This window comes from Scyliorhinus canicula, chromosome 5 (assembly GCF_902713615.1).
Source record: "Scyliorhinus canicula chromosome 5, sScyCan1.1, whole genome shotgun sequence".
In the NCBI taxonomy this organism is placed as follows: Eukaryota; Metazoa; Chordata; class Chondrichthyes; order Carcharhiniformes; family Scyliorhinidae; genus Scyliorhinus; species Scyliorhinus canicula.
In genome coordinates, this window is record NC_052150.1 from 62,349,309 (window position 1) to 62,368,375 (window position 19,067).

At 42.2% G+C, this 19,067-nt stretch overlaps 1 protein-coding gene across 8 annotated transcripts in view; it reads right to left on the reverse strand.

Moving 5' to 3' along the window:
- LOC119966020 (triple functional domain protein) overlaps positions 1–19,067 on the reverse strand; it is a 684,537-nt gene that overhangs the window by 297,752 nt on the left and 367,718 nt on the right. For 6 of the 8 annotated variants that reach the window (XM_038797162.1, XM_038797163.1, XM_038797165.1 and 3 more), the window contains exons 14-18: positions 16,573–16,608; positions 14,343–14,538; positions 12,939–13,105; positions 8,384–8,503; positions 4,325–4,516 (exon numbers count right to left, since the gene is read on the reverse strand). In XM_038797162.1, the coding sequence (XP_038653090.1) occupies positions 4,325–4,516; positions 8,384–8,503; positions 12,939–13,105; positions 14,343–14,538; positions 16,573–16,608 (711 nt within the window). The remainder of the gene's footprint in view (positions 1–4,324; positions 4,517–8,383; positions 8,504–12,938; positions 13,106–14,342; positions 14,539–16,572; positions 16,609–19,067) is intronic. The other 2 variants (XM_038797164.1, XM_038797169.1) reach the window with 1 other exon arrangement.

Genomic DNA, 19,067 nt, shown 5'->3' on the forward strand with positions numbered 1-19,067 from the left:
GGGTGGGGGGGGGGGGGGGGGGGGGGGAGAGGAGAGAGAGAGAGACAGAGTAAAGAGAATAGGGAGACTCAAACCAGCCATTTGCAGCAGCATTGAACTTTCAAAATGTCCACTCATACAGCCAGACGGATGCTGTCGGATTGCGGGGAGTAGATGACTGTCCGAATATCTTTTAAATGTGGTGCCTGGACCTCCAGCCGAGTAATGGATTGGCAGGGTTCCCGACAATGACGATAATTTTCAATTCCACTCTGGCCACGGGAGAGGTGGTGGTGGACTGGAGGATAGCCAATGTGGTACCATTATTAAAGAAGAGAGGAAGGGATAAACCAGGAAACTGCAGACCAGTCAGTCTAACCTCAGTGGTGGACAAACTATTGGAGGCAATTCTGAGAGTCAGAATTAATCTGCATTTGAAAAATGAAAATGAAAATCGCTTATTGTCACGAGTAGGCTTCAATGAAGTTACTGTGAAAAGCCCCTCGTCGCCACATTCTGGCGCTTGTCCGGGGAGGCTGGTACGGGAAGGCTGGTATTTGGAGAGGCAGGGAGCAATAAAGTCAGCATGGTTTTTTTTACTGGTTAAGTCACATCTAGAGTATTGTGAGCAGTTCTGGAATCCACATTACATAGCACTGGAAAGGGGGCAGAGGAGGTTTAGATCATAGATCATAGAATTTACAGGATGTGGCTAGGCTGGTGAGTTTTAGTTATGAAGAGGGATTGGATATATTGGGGCTGTTTTCCTTGGAGCAGAGGAGACTGAGAGGGGGTGGGGGGGGGGGGGATTGTGATGTATAAAATTATGAGGGGCACAGATGGAGTAGACAGGAAGAAACCTTTCCCCTTTGTGGAGGGATCAATGACCAGGGGCTATAGATTTCAGGTAAGTGGCAGGAGGTTTCCTGGGAATGTGAGGAAATGCTTTTTCAGCCAGAGGGTGGTGGAAATCTGGAACTCATTGCCTGAAAGGATGATGGAGGCAGAGACCCTCACAACATTTAAGTAGTATTTAGATCGCACTTGCAATCCCCGGGACATACAAGGCTAGAAAATGGCATCAGAAGATTAGAAGTAGTTAGGTGATCAATTTTGACTGGCACAGATAGGCTGAAGGGCCTTTTCTGTGCGATAAACCTCTATGCCTGCAACATTATTTTCTGCAGTCTCTCCTTCCTTCTCTATGTATGGTATGTGTTGTTTTATAGCATGCCTGCCTGCTCCTACTACATGATTGGCTGGACTCCTTCTCAGCTCGGTATATAATTGCCTGACCATTTTGTGGATAGTCATTTCTCCTCAAGTGGACATCCTGATGTCAGGACACTCAAAACTATTGCAAGATTCCTCCAATTAACTTGGTTTCTCTCTCCCCAGCTGCTGGCTGATCTGTTAAGTATTTTCAGCATTTTATGTTATTACTTCAGTTTTCCAGTATTTGCAGCATTTTGCTTTGAGTGTTTCTATACTTTATTTTTTGTATTTACTTCCAATAAAGGCACTCATAATCCACAGATAACATATATAGATCCACAATCATCCAGAGAATAATGGAATTGCCTCATTAATTATGACATCTACAGAGAGCAACAGTATAACAGATACAAATGTGTTTCCCTGGCTTATTCAAATCAGTACTATATCAGTGATATTTTTAAAGCGGTCTTATTTCTTGAACAAATCACCCCTAACTAAAACTAAATGTGTTATTTTTGTTTGTTCTCGGTGTCAGCCCTTCCCCTTCCTCCACAATAATGGAGTCTGCTACTTAGTATTAACTGTTCAATTTTAACCTTCTTCATTAAAAGTGCTGTTTTTAATGTTCATGAGCAACAATACCAAATGCCCCAAATACCTAATCTATGCTATCAATCCAAAACAACTTTACACAATAATAGAGTAGATCAAATCATGGTTCATATTTTAATTCAGCATAATTATTCCTTTCTATAAGGTCATATTTGAAATTTGATTTGATTAATTATTGTCTCATGTATTAGTATACAGTGAAAAGTATTGTTTCTTGCTGCTATACAGGCAACACTTACCGTACATAGGGAAAGGAGAGACTACAGAATGTAATGTTACAGTCATAGTTAGGGTGTAGACAAAAGATCAACTGATATGAGGTAGGTCCATTCAAAAGTCTGATGGCAGCAGGGAAGAAGCTGTTCTTCAGTCAGTTGGTATGTGACCTCAAACTTTTGTATCGTTTTCCTGACGGAAGAAGGTGGAAGAGAGTATGTCCGGGGTGTGTGTTAATTATGTTGGCTGCCTTTCCGAGGCAGCGGGAATTGTAGGCAGAGTCAATGAATGGGAGGCTGGTTTGCGTGATGGACTGAGCTACATTCACGACCTTTTGCAGTTTCCTGCGGTCTTGGGCAGAGCAAGCTCCATACCAAGCTGTGATACAACCAGAAAGAATGCTTTCTAAAGTGCATCTGTAAAAGTTGGTGAGAGTCATAGCTGACATGCCAAATTTCCTTAGTCTTCTGAGAAAGTAGTGTCATTGGTGGGCTTTCTTAACTATAGTGTCGGCATGGGGGGACCACGACAGGTTGTTGGTGATCTAGACACCTAAAAACCTGAAGCTCTCGAACCTTTCTACTTCGTTCCAATTGATGTCGATAGGAGCATGTTCTCCGGTACACTTCCTGAAGTCGATGAGAATCTCCTTCGTTTTGTTGACATTGACGGAGATTATTGTCAGCGCACCAGTTCACTAGATTCTCTATCTCATTCCTGTACTCTGCCTCGTCATTGTTTGAGATCACCACTACTGTGGTGTCATCAGCAAATTTGAAAATCAAGTTGATGGGGAATTTGGCCATACAATCATAGGTGTATAAGGAGTATAGTAGGGGGCTGAAGACACAGCCTTGTGGGCACCGGTGTTGAGGATGATCGTGGAGGAGGTGTTGTTGCTATTCGTATTGATTGTGGCCTGTGGGTTAGGAAGTTCAGGATCCAGTCGCAGAGGTAGGAGCCAAGGCCCACACCACGGTGTTTGGAGATAGGTTTGTAAGAATAACGGTAATGGTGTTGAAGGCTGAGCTGTAGTCAATAAATAGGAGTCTGACATAGGTGTCTTTGTTACCTAGGTGTCCAGGTTTGAGTGTAGGACCAGGGAGATGGTGTCTGCTGTGCACCTGTTGTAGTGGTGGGCGGACTATATTAGATTAAGGCAATCGGGAGGCTGATGTTGATCAGTGCCATGACTAACCTTTCGAAGCACTTTATAATGATGGATGTCAGAGCCATTGGACGATAGTTATTAAGGCACGCTGCTCAGCTTTTCTTGGGTACAGGAATGATGGTCATCTTCTTGAAGCAGATGGGTACCTCAGATTGTTGTAAAAAGAGGTTGAAGATATCTGTGAATACCCCCGCCAGCTGAACCGCGCAAGACCCGAGTACTCGTCCGGGTACCCCATCCGGGCCAGTGGCTTTCTTTGGGTTGACCTTCAAGAAGGCTGCTCTGTCATCTGCAATGGTGACTTTGGATACAAGTTCATCTGAGGCTTCTGGAGTGGAGGACGTGCTCTTGTTGACCTCTTGCTCAAAGTGTGCATAGAATGCATTCAGCTCATCAGGGAGGGTGCATTGGAGCCGCCGATTTTACATGCCTGCACCTTGTAGCCCATTATGTCTTGCAGACCTAGCCATAGTTGGCAGGGGTCCGTGTGGCTAGCCTGGGACTTGAGCTTGGTCTGGTGCTGTCTTTTTGCATCTTTGATGGATCTCCTCAGATCACATCTGGCTTTCTTGTATAGGTCAGGGTCGCCCGACTTGAACGCCTCAGGTCTAGACTTCAGCGAACAGTTCATCCAGAGTTTCCGGTTGGGAAACACACGGATTTGTTTCTTTGGCACACAGTCTTCTACACACTTACGAATGAAGTCAGTTACTGTCGTGGCGTACTTGTTCAGGCTGGTTGCAGAATTTTTTAAAAACTGACCAGTCCATGACTCTAAGCAGCCCTGTAGGAAATCATCCGATTCCTCAGACCAACTTGGCCATACAATCCCTCGCATTTTAATATACTGCAGTTATAAGATAGTATCACTCTCATTCTTCTTTTGTAAATTCGTAACAATAGCTGAAGCTGACTATTTGTTATGATTCACATGTTTATGCTATTTTATGCATGTCAGTATCATTCAGCCTCACTTATTACATTTGCCTCATTAGGCAATGTACTTACTGAAGTACCCAATTAATGAAAGACAGTGTGTCATTATTACTTGCACTGTGTAGCTATACACTGAAAATGTGAGCCAAGATAAAACACCAATTATACAGGCTTTTAGAATAATTTGTTTACCTGTTCAGAGGTTTTATAGAATGCAACAGAGGCATTGACAAGTTTCAAACGATCTTCCATCTTTAGCATGAGCTGTTGCCAGTTGGAAGCCACCTTCTCTGCGCATTCCCGAATCATTTCCATATCATAGTGATTGGCCTGCAGCATGCCTTCTGCTTTCTGCTGCACTTGAAGTGCACTTTGATGTGTTTTCTATTACAAAGAAATGATAGGAAAGTCAGAAATAATTTCAAACTTCAAGTCCATCCATTAAATTTATGCAAGCAGAACTAAACAGTATAATAGTTCAAAAAAATTTGCTGTTTAAATGTATCTTATCAATTACTACAATAGCTTCTGTGCTTAACTAACTACATCTGTCTCCAAACTCAGACAAGTTTGTTGATGTTCCATCCTGTCCAGATCATCGTTATCTCGCGTTTACTTTGGACTCCTTCCTTTTACCTCCTATTTACCATCAAGTATTTATGACTCAAAATGTTTACAGAACCAGACCGATGTAATTTGAGCTTTTCCTGAATCCATTTGTAATGCTCCTGCGAAGTGCCTCGGGACATTTTATTTTAAACAGGGTACTATACAAATAGGTTGCTCCTGTTGTTATTTTTGAGATATTACAATTAACATGTTGCAGACATGCTTTCAAATAATTAAAGGCATAACTCCCATTTTGGAGAAAATTTGGTAATACTGCAAACAATGTTTGAAAACAAATATTTCAAGTACTAATACAAAGCAAATCCAACTCACCAAATTTACTTTATGTATATTTAAGTAGTTACTGGTAATTTATAAAATGACTAAAAGTCAGCAACTTTTATTTTGGGTGACAGATTTTAGTAACTAACTGTCACAAATTAATTTGAATATCTTATGGTTCATTACTGATACCTTGTTAGAAGAGCCAAGGGGCCACATGGCTCTTTGGTCCTCAAGATTGGCAAAGTGCAATGTTGAGTGTACTCTGCTGTAATGTAGAAAGTGCATGCTCGATGAGATCGGTCAGTACAGTGTGTGCGTGTGTGGTGGTGGTGGGGGGAGAACAGTAGACCAAAATGCTTATCCAGTGCATTTCACATTGTATTGCCAACTTTTATCAGCTGGTGCCAGAATTTTGCACCCATTTATCTGAAAATGTGAGAATCAATAGAATATTTCCCATTATTCCCTAGATGATGGGTCAATGAGCTTCTCAGTTCAGCTGTAAGTTGCATAAATGTGCAATAAATAAATATCAGAAGGCAAGTCATCAAACGATACGAAAATGTGCCTCCTAACTTAGGGAGCAAAATGTGCATCAGCAAAAATCTTGTAGTTGGCCACTGGTCTGCTCTCAGCCAGATGTGTACTGTGAAAAACGTAGGAAAAAGGATGGAAAGAAAAAAAAATGAGGAAAGAGTGAAGACCACTGTGGTGGAGGTAATGCTAACTTCCAGTTCCAGGGCAGCACGGTAGCGCAGTGGGTTAGCCCTGCAGCCTCACGGCGCCGAGGTCCCAGGTTCGATCCTGGCTCTGGGTCACTGTCCGTATGGAGTTTGCACATTCTCCCCGTGTTTGCATGGGTTTCGCCCCCACAACCCAAAGATGTGCAGGCTAGGTGGATTGGCCACGCTAAATTGCCCCTTAATTAGAGAAAATGAATTGGGTACTCTAAGTTCATTATAAAAAACTTCCAGGTCCAAGCTGTTAACAAGCATTCCCACAGCCATGGAAAATTAAACCAGTGTACTCTCTAACACATCATCAGATAATCTGCATTGCGCAAATAAAAATAACTTGTTTGTTCTGCTCCAAATATCCAGCAGCCTGAGCTGTTTATTGAATTACAATGAATGCTCTTAACGAGAGCTTGAACCAGGTAAAGAATAAATAAATAAAAAATGTTTCAGAGATTAGGAAAACCAAGTTTCTGATATTGATTTCCTTGGAAGAATCCCCAATCTATCGATGGCTAAACAAGCAATTAAATTTATTGTGCAAAATATTTCTATTTCTTTCATTACAGACACATGTGTACCTGAGTTAAAATGGAATTCAATATTTAAGGTTTCGCTGCACTTAATAAATATCTCCTTTTGATCATTTTAACCCACTGAGTAGCTAGAAAATGGAAATTGCTACCACAGAGTATAGATGCACTTAAGGGTAATCGAGATAAACATGAGCAGGGAAGGAACAAAATAGTATTTTGAAAGGGTGAGCTGAAGTAGAGTGAGAAAAGGTTCATATGAACATAATCACCAGTGTGGGCCAGTTGGGGTGAACACAATACACAGCAATGAAACAGTTTATGTAAGTGTTTCTATTATATAGCAAATATATTTTTATTGCTTTTAGTACTCTTCAGGAGGGAAATGAGACAATGATAACAAGAAAAAGCTCTCCAGCAGAATGAATCCTGTGAACAAATACAACCCACTGAGGAATAAGTAGGATCAATGGAGTTCCATTTACCCGAGTAAAAACAGCAAAGTTTGCTCTTGGTACTAACCCCGCCTTGAAAGTTATTTATAAGAGTGATAGAATGTCTAAACTATTTCTCATAATTTCCCACTTGCAGTCCTCATTTCAAGGCATATCAAGGCTCTGAAGGAATGCTTTGCACCACAGTGCCACACGCTGTTCTCAGTATTGATAATCCCACCAGTCATCAAGCACATCTTCACAGTAACAGGGTGTAGGGCGGGAATAAAAAAGTTGGTCACTGGAACTGAACTCATACATTCACTGATCCGCAGCTCAGAATGGCCTGGTAGTTCTTCAGAGGTCTCGTCTGCCATATTGCATACAATACAAGGGGCCCAAAAAGAATGAGAGCAAAATACAAGTAACTTGCAATCCACAAACCACAGCTATTTATCTTTGAAAGCTTTCCTATTAAATTAAATATATCTCATAAAAAGTTTCTACAATAGCTAATTCAGTTGCTTAATAAAATGCTGAAGTCTCATTGTTTAACTTATCTCCATAAAAGTTCCCAACAGGAATATACAATTTGTGAATCCATTGATATTTAAATTAGGTTTCAGATAATGAGTAAGATTTTAAATATTGACTGGAAACATGTATAAACACAGCTGCCTAATGAGAATTAGGTAAATGATCTTGTTAATGGGATAGTTCTTGTCATAAGAGGTATTTTTGCACAATATTGTTTTCCTCACTGCTCATCACCAACCTTCACAGAATACCTCTATTTGCCCTAAGACCTTTATTAGATACCAAGACCAAGAAAGAGAGATTTGAGAGATGATGAAAGATGAAAGAGAGGAGCTTTGAGGAGAATCTGAGAAAGGGGAAAAGTGAAATTGTTTGGGGGGACATTTAGAGACTGGAACATAGATGTCTGAAAGCACATGTCATGTTAAAGAGATATTAGGAACTTGGATCAAGAAATGGGGTCCAAGATGCAGTAGGCAATTTAGCGGTTAAAAAGACTGCTAGCAGCAGAGTTAGAGGGGTACACCAACAGCCTGAGTTACCTTGTCCCATTCAGACTTAATCTCTTTAGTGGGAATATACAGGATGTGTTCAATCAGGATGATCCACTCAAGATCCATTGTCATTCGGGACAACCGTGTTTGACCAGTCATCAGCCCATCACAGACTCTGATGAACTATTTGTCCATCAATGGAAGGATGGTTGCACATAAATAGCAGAGCTCTGTTCCTTTGTATAAACTGGAGTGGGCAATCAGCCAAGATAACGAGAACAGAGGCTGGAACCAGAGTAACTGCATTTCAGAGGATGGGGTGGGGAGGAGAATACAGAATACAAAGGGACAAGGTCATTTAAAAGCAAGAACACAAATCCAAATTAAATCTTGGTGAACTGGAAGATAGATGGATGTTGTGTCAAATTCACATCAGAACTTAGCCATTCTCTTTTGCTTTGACAAGAGCTAAAACTTGGAGAAAAAGATCATTTTAAACCATGTGAGACAAAAAACGTTTTTTGACAAAAAAAGTTTAACGAGCTAAGTCTCTAAATTGCTCTGAGACACATTTAAAGCTCTTCAAAATACTATAACAGCATATTATTGCAAGAAACTACTGTACCTCAATAGCATGTTGGAACTGCTCATGCTCACGCTGTAGCTGCTCAGCTTCCTGAAGTGAGCTGGCAGTGATGAGGCCTGCATTTAGCATGGATTCTCCATTCCGAATCCAACCCAGTACCTGCAACAACAAATATTGTTAATAATATACATTGAGGTTTCAAGTTGTCAAAGAGCTGGGCTTTAAGGAGGGACCTAAAGCAGGAGCAGGAGCCGGAGCGATTTAGGGAGGACATTTCTGAGCAAGCGGTTTAGATCGCTGAATACACACTCACTTAAGGAAAAGGAAGAGAGGATGAATGTACAAGACAATATTGGGAAGGTCAGTGTAATGAACTCCAATTGGCTTTATTGGTTGGCCAATTGGAGTATGAGCTCCCTCAATGATAGCTCATTGAGGGGGCCCATATATGCACCTGTGTAGGCTTTGTGAGCAGTCTTACGTTGACTGGACTGCTAGTAGCACTGTTTGTAGCTGCTCCTGTAATATCGTTATTGTAAATAAATATTGGTGTGGTGACGGAACTCCTGCCTCCCGTGGATTACTACATTGTCGACGAAGTAAACTAAGAATTTTGCGGAGACCAGCTGCCGCACTCGGAGGGTAAGCCTTGCCATTTTAAAAATGCTGTTTTTTGGGAGGTTAGAGGCATTCGACCCAGCTATTGAGGACTGGTCCCAGTATGTGGAGAGAATGTGTTACTTCTTCCGGACAAATGATATACTGACGAACGAAATGAGACGGCTTATCCTGCTGTCGGCGTGCGGACCCTCAGCTTTCGCCATTATACGTAGTCTGACTTATCCCAATGAGCCGGACACGAAAACATTCAAAGAAGTAACGGAATTGGTGAAAGAGCACTACGACCCATTTTGCGTAGGTACAGATTCTACACAGCGAAGATGGAAGACATGGAGTCAGTCACAAATTTCTTGACCCGCCTGAGAAGGCTGGTGGAAAAATGTGAGTTCGGCCTGACGCCGCTCTCAGGAAAAGCATGAGGAATAGAGGGAAAAAGGAAAACCCCAGAACTGCCCCCAAGTCTGCCAGGACTAACTGGAGACAGAGGGAAGTACCGGCTGAGGCTCCCCCAACAGAGACGGACCGTTTCTGGCACCAGACAGAGTGGGGTAACAGCGACAGAAACCCTAGAACGAAGCGGCTGCGAACGAGGCTGAGTCTCCGTTTCCCAAATTTAACGGGGAAAGTGGAGAAACAACAGGAGGCCCAACACAGGCGGCATGATAATAGTCGGCAGCAGAGACATTTCCAGGTGGGGGCACCGGTTTGGGTCAAGAATTATGGGAATGGACCAACGTGGGTCAAAGGCACGGTAGAGTCCCAAACAGGGCCATCTCCTATGAGGTTTCGATAGGAGGTAAGCTGCTGAAGAAACACCTAGACCGGCAGCACGGTAGCAACGGGCAGCACGGTAGCATGGTGGTTAGCATAAATGCTTCACAGCTCCAGGGTCCCAGGTTCGATTCCCGGCTGGGTTACTGTCTGTGCGGAGTCTGCACGTCCTCCCCGTGTGTGCGTGGGTTTCCTCCGGGTGCTCCGGTTTCCTCCCACAGTCCAAAGATGTGCGGGTTAGGTGGATTGGCCATGCTAAATTGCCCGTAGTGTCCTAAAATGTAAGGTTAAGGGGGGGGTTGTTGGGTTACGGGTATAGGGTGGATACGTGGGTTTGAGTAGGGTGATCATGGCTCGGCACAACATCGAGGGCCGAAGGGCCTGTTCTGTGCTGTACTGTTCTATAAGGGCAGCGGAACTACACCTGGAGGCAGGCAAAGCAGGACCCTTCAGAGTCGGAGATGGACACGTTGACGAGGCCGCCGCGACACCTCTCCCCAAGGAGGAGGAAGAACAACTTCCAAGGAGGTCGTCAAGGTAAAGACGGGCACCTATAAGGTACACCCCGCCCACGTCGGAGAACGACCCGGCGGACGACACAGAGGTGACAGACCCAGACATGAGGAGCAGGAAGAAGCTCAGAGGAATGGCAGCTGGCAGGAATCCCTCGGACCTTTGGGAGGGGGGGGGGGGGGGGGGGGGGGGGGGGGGGGGGGGGTGTAATGAACTCCAATTGGCTTTATTGGTTAGCTAATTGGAGTATGAGCTCCCTCAATGATAGCTCATTGAGGGGGCCCATATAATGAAAAATGAAATTAAAATCGCTTATTGTCACGAGTAGGCTTCAATTAAGTTACTGTGAAAAGCCCCTAGTCGCCACATTCCGGCGGCTGTCCGGGTAGGCTGGTACGGGAATCGAACCGTGCTGCTGGCCTGCTTGGTCTGCTTTAAAAGCTAGCGATTTAGCTGAATTAGCTAAACCAGCCCCATATAAGCACCTGTGTAGGCTTTGTGAGCCAGTCTTAAGTTGACTGGACTGCAAGCAGCACTGTTTGTAGCTGCTCCTGTAATATAGTTATTGTAAATAAATATTGGTGTGGTGACGGAACTCCTGCCTCCCGTGGATTACTAGTCAGCATCAAACTGGGCGGAATTCTCTGCAAGGCCCGACGCCGTTGTGAAACCCGGAGAGGTTCACGACGGCGTCGGAGGCCGCTCCTTGCCCCCTATTCTCCCCCCCCCCCGGGGGACTAGGAGGGCCGTGCCGTGAATCTCGCCGGCGGGGCCTTGTTGCTGGCGTCAAGGCCCGGCGTGCCAAGAAAGACGCGTCCGGCACGCCTAAGGACGTCAGCCGCGCAGGCTGGCCGGCTCCAACCCGCGCATGCGCCGCTGACGTCACGACGGCTCAAACCCACGCATGCGCGGTGCCGTCTTCACCTCCGCTGCCCCGCAAGACGTGGCGGCTTGGTCTTGCGGGGCGGCGGAGGGGAAAGAGTGCGTCCCGTTGAGACGCCGGCCTGACAATCAGTGGGCACCGATCGCGGGCCAGTCACCTCCCGAGGACGGTCGTGGTGCTCACTCCCCTCTCCGCCCCCCACAAGCCACAAAACAGCTGCTGGCGCCATGTTCACGCCAGCAGCGACCAGGTGTGGTTGCCGCCGGCGTGAACCGGTCGGGAACGGCCGGCCTATCGGCCCATCCGGGTCGGAGAATCGCGGGTCGCCGTGAAAAACGGCGGCTCGCGATTCTCCGAGCGGAATGTCGCAAAATGCGACACACCATTTGGGAGGGGGAAACGCGGGGGGTGCCAGAGCGACCCTCCCGCGATTCTCCCACCCGGCGTGGGAGCGGAGAACCAAGATGTATTGCTTTAAGTTAAGCTTCAGAATAATGTAGATCACTTTAATTAAATGTTAAACTGCATGACAAATTTTAAACTGCTGATCCTCCACTTTAGTATCAGCATGAAGTATGCCATATTTACCATTATGACCTGTGAATAAAATGAAAATTCACAACAAGAAAACATTTCCAGCTGCTAGTCCCTCTATTGCAAAACTCTAATATAAATGGGAGCCTATGTTTAGAAGTATGTGAGCCTACACACAGAATACATTACACTAAAATTTAAAGTGCACCAGTTCAGGTAATATAAAATGACTACGAGCTGCTCACAGCATTGTTCCACCTGCGGCACCCAGGTTTGAAAATCCCTCCAGCTCAAATGCAGCAGAGCAGAAAGGTTTTTCAGAGAATAAGTTCAGGCAGTCTCAATTGAGTTGCTTAGGAGTTTTGGATCTGAATGTCCAGAGCTGTCCATGATTTTGCAATAAATGAGCAATCACATTCATACCACTGGAATGGTTGCTTTGAGAAACATGCGGTGAACTCAATCATTAAAAACCTCATTGCAGCCTTGGTCTGGACATAGGGAAAAGAAGAGTTCAATTTCAGAAATAAGTTAAAAGTGACTGCCTTTGACATCATGGTAGCATTTGATCGGAGCTCTAGCAGAATTGAGGTCAATGGGAATCGGGGGAAGACTCTCCACTGGTTGGAGTCATACCTAGCATAAAAGATGGCATTTGTGTTTGTTGGAGGCCAATCATCCCAACACTTGGACATCACTGCAGGTGTCCCTCTGGGCTGTGTCCTTGGACCAACCATTGTGTTTTTCTTTCACAGGATGAGTGCGTCAGGACCAAGGCCAACATTTACCCTTGATAGTGCGATAATAAGCTTCCTCCTTGACGCTCTGCAGTAGGTACAGGGGCAGTGGTGTTAGGGAGGGACTTTCAGGGTTTTGACCAAGCAATAGTGAAGAAATGCCAATATAGTTTTAAGTTAGGATGGGGGATTGTGACTTGGAGGGAAAGTGTAGCTTGTGTTGTTTCCATGTGTCTACTTCTGTCCCATGGAAGAATAAAAAGAACATACAACACTTCTAATTTTTCAAGTTGTTTTGGTGAGTGTATTAGCATTAAGCAACAAACATTGCCATTTTTCAGTGATGGTTGCCCAATGTTAGCATCATGATTTCCCAGGTACGAAGGTGTGCAACTGTTGCCATCACAGAACAACAGCTCCTAATCTAAGACAATGTGCAATTTCCAGTATCATCCCACGTGAATGCTGCACTCTCATCAAAATCAATTATGGCATTTTGGTCATAATAATCATGCAAAGAACCCTCAATTCGAACCTGTTTAACCTCGGCTTGTAAGTGCCTCAGTTGCACACATTGCTCTAAATGCCGACGATGCTGCTCCGCAGTGAGGTCCAGTTCCTGCTGTTTCTCGTGAAGAAACTCCAACAGGTCCTGCACACGGGTTGCCATATCGACATCTCGGTCACAGGTTAACTCAACACCTAAAAGATAACAGTAAATACAAAACATATTTGAACGTTTTATTTATTCCCTCCTCACCTCAAAGCACTGACCCCTTAACTAATTACAGTATTAATCATTTAGGTTTCTAGTTCATCTTCTCCAAATTATTAAATTGTTCTTTGACCTAGAGGAAGTATATATAATCTAATGGCTTTAAAGGTTTTTATCATCACTTTTGTGCTCAGTGTTAACAGGCTCACAAGAGCAATCCAGTATTATGCTCTGATCCTGCCAAGAAGCCGAGTTACTTATTATCTATCCCAAACAATCTGCTGAGATAAAGAATTCACAGCTAAAATGCTGGCCTTTTAAAAAAAATTAATTTAGAGTACCCAATTTTTTTTCCAATTAAGGGGCAATTTAGCGTGGCCAATCCGCCTACCCTGCACATCTTTGGGTTGTGGGGGTGAAACCCACGCAGACACGGGGAGAATGTGCAAACTCCACACGGACAGTGACCCAGGGCCAGGATTCGAACCCAGATCCTCAGCGCCGTAGGCAGCAATGCTAACCACTGTGCCACCGTGCTGCCCTAAATGCTGGCCTTTTATGGAGAACTAATTTCTATCTGTGTCAGGAAGTGCAGGTTAATACTGTGCTCACTGAAAATCCTATAAGCCTTTTTAACTTGCGCACCTTCCAATACGTTATGCCATGGCATCTGGATGGAAGCTGACACCAATAAATTGGGGCAATTTCTGAGTCTCAACAATACATAAGCTGTTTTTCTCCAAGGAGGGAAAATCTAAGGGACAGGCATTCTGACCACCTTTCTGTATTTTCTAGTGGCCAGGTAAAAACCGGAGTTGTGCTGGAGGTCATCCTTCCAGTTGGGAAAATACATAATACCTTTAACCTATGATAAAATATAAAATATTAAAACAAAATAAATGAGCATTGCTGTTTTCTTCATTAAGTAGAAGCTTGAGTCATAATCAGGTACTGGTTTAACATAAACTAAGAAATCCTCATGTCGGTCTTTGTCATCTCTAGACGTGCCGATTCTAAGGCTCTCCTGGCCTGCCTACCAGCTCCATAAGCTTCAGCTCATCCAACTATATACAAGTATCCAATTGAAAACATTGGTCAGTGTGGATACAATCTAATCCCTTCATTATTTTATAGCTCTCAATCTATAGTTCCTATGCTGTATTGTTCTTTGTTCAATGAAATAGTCTCTGAGTTTGGAGTTAAAACACACTCAGTGGTGCATACCTGAGGCCTGTACTTCATTCACATACTGGAGTAATTCCTGCCCCTGATGGATGACGTCAAAAGTCAAGTTATTCATGGTTAGAGCTTTATCAGCGTGGTGCTGCAACCTCTGTTCGGCAAGGGTCAAATCTTCGGTGTCAAAGTCATTCATCTGTTGGGACAGCTCATCATTCCAAGACTCGAGGTCTGAAATGATCTGAAAGAAGCAAGCCATCATAATTTATGGAAAACTATGCTGAACTGGTGCACTGATGTAATGAAATCTCCATCAGGAAGGAACACTTCCAACATGAACATCGTCAGTTTAGCATTAAAAACTTTGTCACGGAGACTCAGGTTTATATACAGTATCAATACATAATGTTGGAAATGCAATATTCTGTATTAAAACAAAATAATAAACGAACACTGAGTTTCAATACACAATATTTTTAGGCAAAAACAGAAAAAAGATTCAGTTAAAAAAAACACCAATTACTGCAGCTTTCATTTATACACTTGCTCAGTCTCAAGATAATCAAGTCAAATTGGATAATTTATCAGTTCTTAGTTGAAACAACTTAAATTGCACTAATGTCCATTTATGAAGGTCAACATTAAGATTATCGGTTGTTAATAGAAGTTACATTTTCAAAGTAACCACTTAATTATCGAGATTTGGCATTATCTAAATTATAAAAATGTTATTTTATTTAAACTACCGTAATTTCACAAAATAACCTTCACTACAATGGAGACATAACTTCAAATTTCAATTCTATTATGTATATAATATTTTAAATTCCCAATCCTGGCATGTACAAGCATGCACTCTGGCCTAAACTTTGCGGCACAAGATGCAGATGCTCACATTTTTCCATTAGCTATGTAGCCAACTTGTGGTAAAACCTAACGGCTTGGGTCTTATACCTACTCCAGCATTTTTTCTAACAAAATTTATTTTATGAACTCTGCAAATATGTGGCAAAAAGAAAATTACTGGGTTTGAAACCTAGGGCTACAGAAAATAATTGAACATAAAGGTGGGGGGTCATTTTCCACCTCACATCCTATCGGTTACCTGACGTAGACCTGACCACTGTCCAATGAAAAGCGAGAAATCTGAATCCCAGGTTAGACCACAAGACAGTGGTGCAGTAGGCCATTTGGCCAATCGGGTCTGCTCTGCCATTCAATGAGACCATGACAGATCTGATACGATAATCCTCAATACCACTTTCCTGCCTTCGCCCCAAAACCATTGATTCCCTTACTGATTAAAAATCTGTCTATCGCAGCCTTGAACATACTTAATGGTTCAACATCTACAGCCCTCTATGGCAAACATTTCCACAGGTTCACTACCCTCAGTGAAGAAATTTCTCCTCATCTCTGTTTTAAATGGGCAATCTCTTACTCTGAGATTATGCCCTCTGGTCCTCCTCTCTACCCTGTTAAGCCCCCTGAGGGTCCTATATGACTCAATGAGGTCGCCTCTCAGTCTTCTAAGCTCCAATTAGTACAGGTTCAACCTATGCAACCTCTCCTCAGAAGAAAATCCCTCCATACCCAGGATCAATTTAGTGAACCTTCTCTGGACTGCCTGCGACATCAGCGTATTTTTCCTTAGATAAGGGGGCAAAAACTGTTCACAGCTGCGGCCTTGTATAGTTTTAGCAAGACTTCCCTATTTTAATACTCTATTCTCTTTGAAATAAAGGTCAACATTACATTTGCTTTTCCTATTATCTGCTGAACTTGCATGCTAGCTTTTTGTGATTTATGTAACAGAAGCTCCAAATTCCTTTGTGCTGCATCTTCCTCCATTTAAATAACATTCACTTCCATTATTTTCTTACCAAACTGCATAACTTCAAATTTTCTTGCATTATATTCCATCTGCCAACTTCTTGTCCACTCATTTAACCTGTCTATATCCCTCTGCAGATTCTGTGCCATCCTCACCACTTCCTTTCCCACCTATTTTTGTGCATCTACAAGGTTGCTGCAGTAAAGTTGAAAAATTGACCTCTAAATGTCAAAAAGGAAAGTTAGCCCAATGCCACTCTATGAATTAAGTTCAATTATCCATAATTTTCTATAAATACTAGAAATAGACACTGACTGCTAATTCATATTTACATACTCACGATAAACACTGATTCACTCACCCTTACAGATGAACTTCACAATCACCTGATTACACATACAACACACAGTCCAATCCATTGCCACGCTTACAAATTCTTACCTGTAAACTGCAGGGAAATTGGAACTGGCCAACCTTCTGCAAAAAGAGTCACATTTATAACCCAGACACAGATGTAACATGAATTACAGCCAGATGGTTCATTTTGTATAACCTATGAGAGTTAGTTTTGTGAAATTACGGTACTATTCTGAAAGGCAGTACAATTGATTGAAAATATTTTTGATTGGCATTGATTCTAACATATACAGAGTAGTTGGTGTGTTAAATTATTACTGTATTTCATCTTGCTTTCCAATTTTTCCCCATCTTTTGCTGCAACTATTAACTCTTATTGCAGCATAGATCCTCACAATTTGAGTGTCCTGTAGCTGTCCTGTCACCCATTATCAACATTCTTCTCATGTCAGTAGATGCATGTGCCTATTGGTAAACTATTTGATGGTAGAGGACACGTGAACCGAATTTTGGCACCGCCCAGCATTCAAACATGTATTTTCTCAGAAAAATCACCATTGGGTCTGGAAACCGTAACTAAGATATTAAAGCCAGTTATAATTGGCATAAATCAGGGGTTAAACCTGTGGTTTTCTGGTCAGAATACTTCTATAACATCAGGGTCATATTTCCTTATTACACTATTAGCAACATTACATTATTTTGAACAACATTAAAAAAATGCCCTTCATTTGCAAATAATTGCTCCTAAAAATGTCATGCAATCTGTTCTCTATTCCGTTAAGTTTGAAGGCAAAGTTGTAGCCATTGTTTTGTTTTTGTGCAGTTATGGCATTGAGGAGGGAAGGGCAAGGACAAAGAAAAGAGTAATAGTTAAAACAGATATTGGCCATCCTCTCTTCAAAGCCATTTCCTGACCAACTGCAGAAAGCAACGTTCCACAGGCGACTAGGAATAATACATGAAATGCGTTGACTCGATATTTCTACAAGGACAAATAAAACTGATTCTCTTTTCGACTTGTTTTGTTTCTACTGGGGATCATTAATTGCACATCATTACACTTGCACGTGTAGTTCCAAACTCGATTGTTGAAAATGTGCAAAACAAAATATATAAAAGTTTCACAGCATTAATGTCGGAGTATATCAACCCACAACAATCTTAATGGAAATATGAACTTGGCCATCAGATAAAAATCCATGCTGACAATTCATTCTCATGAACTAAGAAATTGTCTGATTGAAATTTGATCAGTCAGTTGCCCAGCAACAGTTCATCAGAACCTTTAAAACAGTAATCGGAGAAACCTATGCTTTTAGAAAGAGTGCAGATTATTATCTCATCCATGTGAGATGTTTGTTTATTAATAAAACCATATTATGATTGGTCATTCCAGTAATCAAAGTTTACCAATAAAGTTGGGAGAAATTCCTTTCAGTATCAAAAGTTGTTGAATCCCTTAGCTGTAATTTTTGTGAAACCGTTTATTATTGCCAGGGCTGGATGTATATAGAATAAAGTTGAGAGAAAATTTAAAGCAGATAAAGTTTTAAAGATTAGACCCAGGGCACACAAGGCTATGGGCCAAGTGCTAGAAAATGAAATTAAACTGGTTCGGTGGTTGTTTTTGACCGCCACAGATGCGATGGGCTGGAGGGCCTTTTCTGTGCTGTATAATTCTATGACTCTATGACTACTAGAATTTGTCTGCAGCTGCTTCTGATGTAAAAAGTTATCACTACAGTTTCCTTCGGCGTGCAGAAGATAACGGTTTGAGGGATATATCAGAAAATAACATCTCCAAATGTTACTCTGGTTTAATATGAATCTAAATTGGATTAATTCCATATTTTAAAAAATTTTTATTTGCCCAATGTTCAATCAATTTGGATAAAGTCTTTAAAAAGAAACCACTAATCTAAGAATTCACAAACCAGGTTAACGATGGACTCCTTTACATATTTGGGAAGCCAAACACATATATGCAAATATTATATGCTAAACACCCATTTGATTTCTCTTTGCATTTCCTGAGACATGCACAGAAGGGGCTCAGAGGTGAAATAGAGATGGCACAGGAAATAATAGTTATTGTTGTTGATTGATGCATAGGAGAACTGAAATTAAAGCAGGCTGAAAATTATTTGAGGCAACGCACACTTGGGACTGAGAAAATGTTGATAAACAGCTAACTCTAGAGTAAAGGCAGATAAATGAAACAAAGCAAGAACAATTATGCTTACACGCATCTTGCACATGCTAGCATTAAGAGTTAGAAGTCTGACAGCTGGGAGTACAAGCAAAGCCAAAAATCTACATTGATCTCTCTGTCCTTTTGATAGTGTTATTTAAGAAGTTAAAATTATTTTTTTAGCGCAACGGTAATCAAGAAACCATTTCACTGAATTTAGCAACTACAGTGTCATCAGTTCTGCATTTTGTCACAATAGTCATGATTCAGAGAAACAATATCACAAAGTTTCCAGTATTAGAACTCTCAACTTGTATTTGTTGTATTAACAAGTGGAAATGTGAGAGACAAAATTAACAGGCTTTCACCCCAAAATTGACAGCCA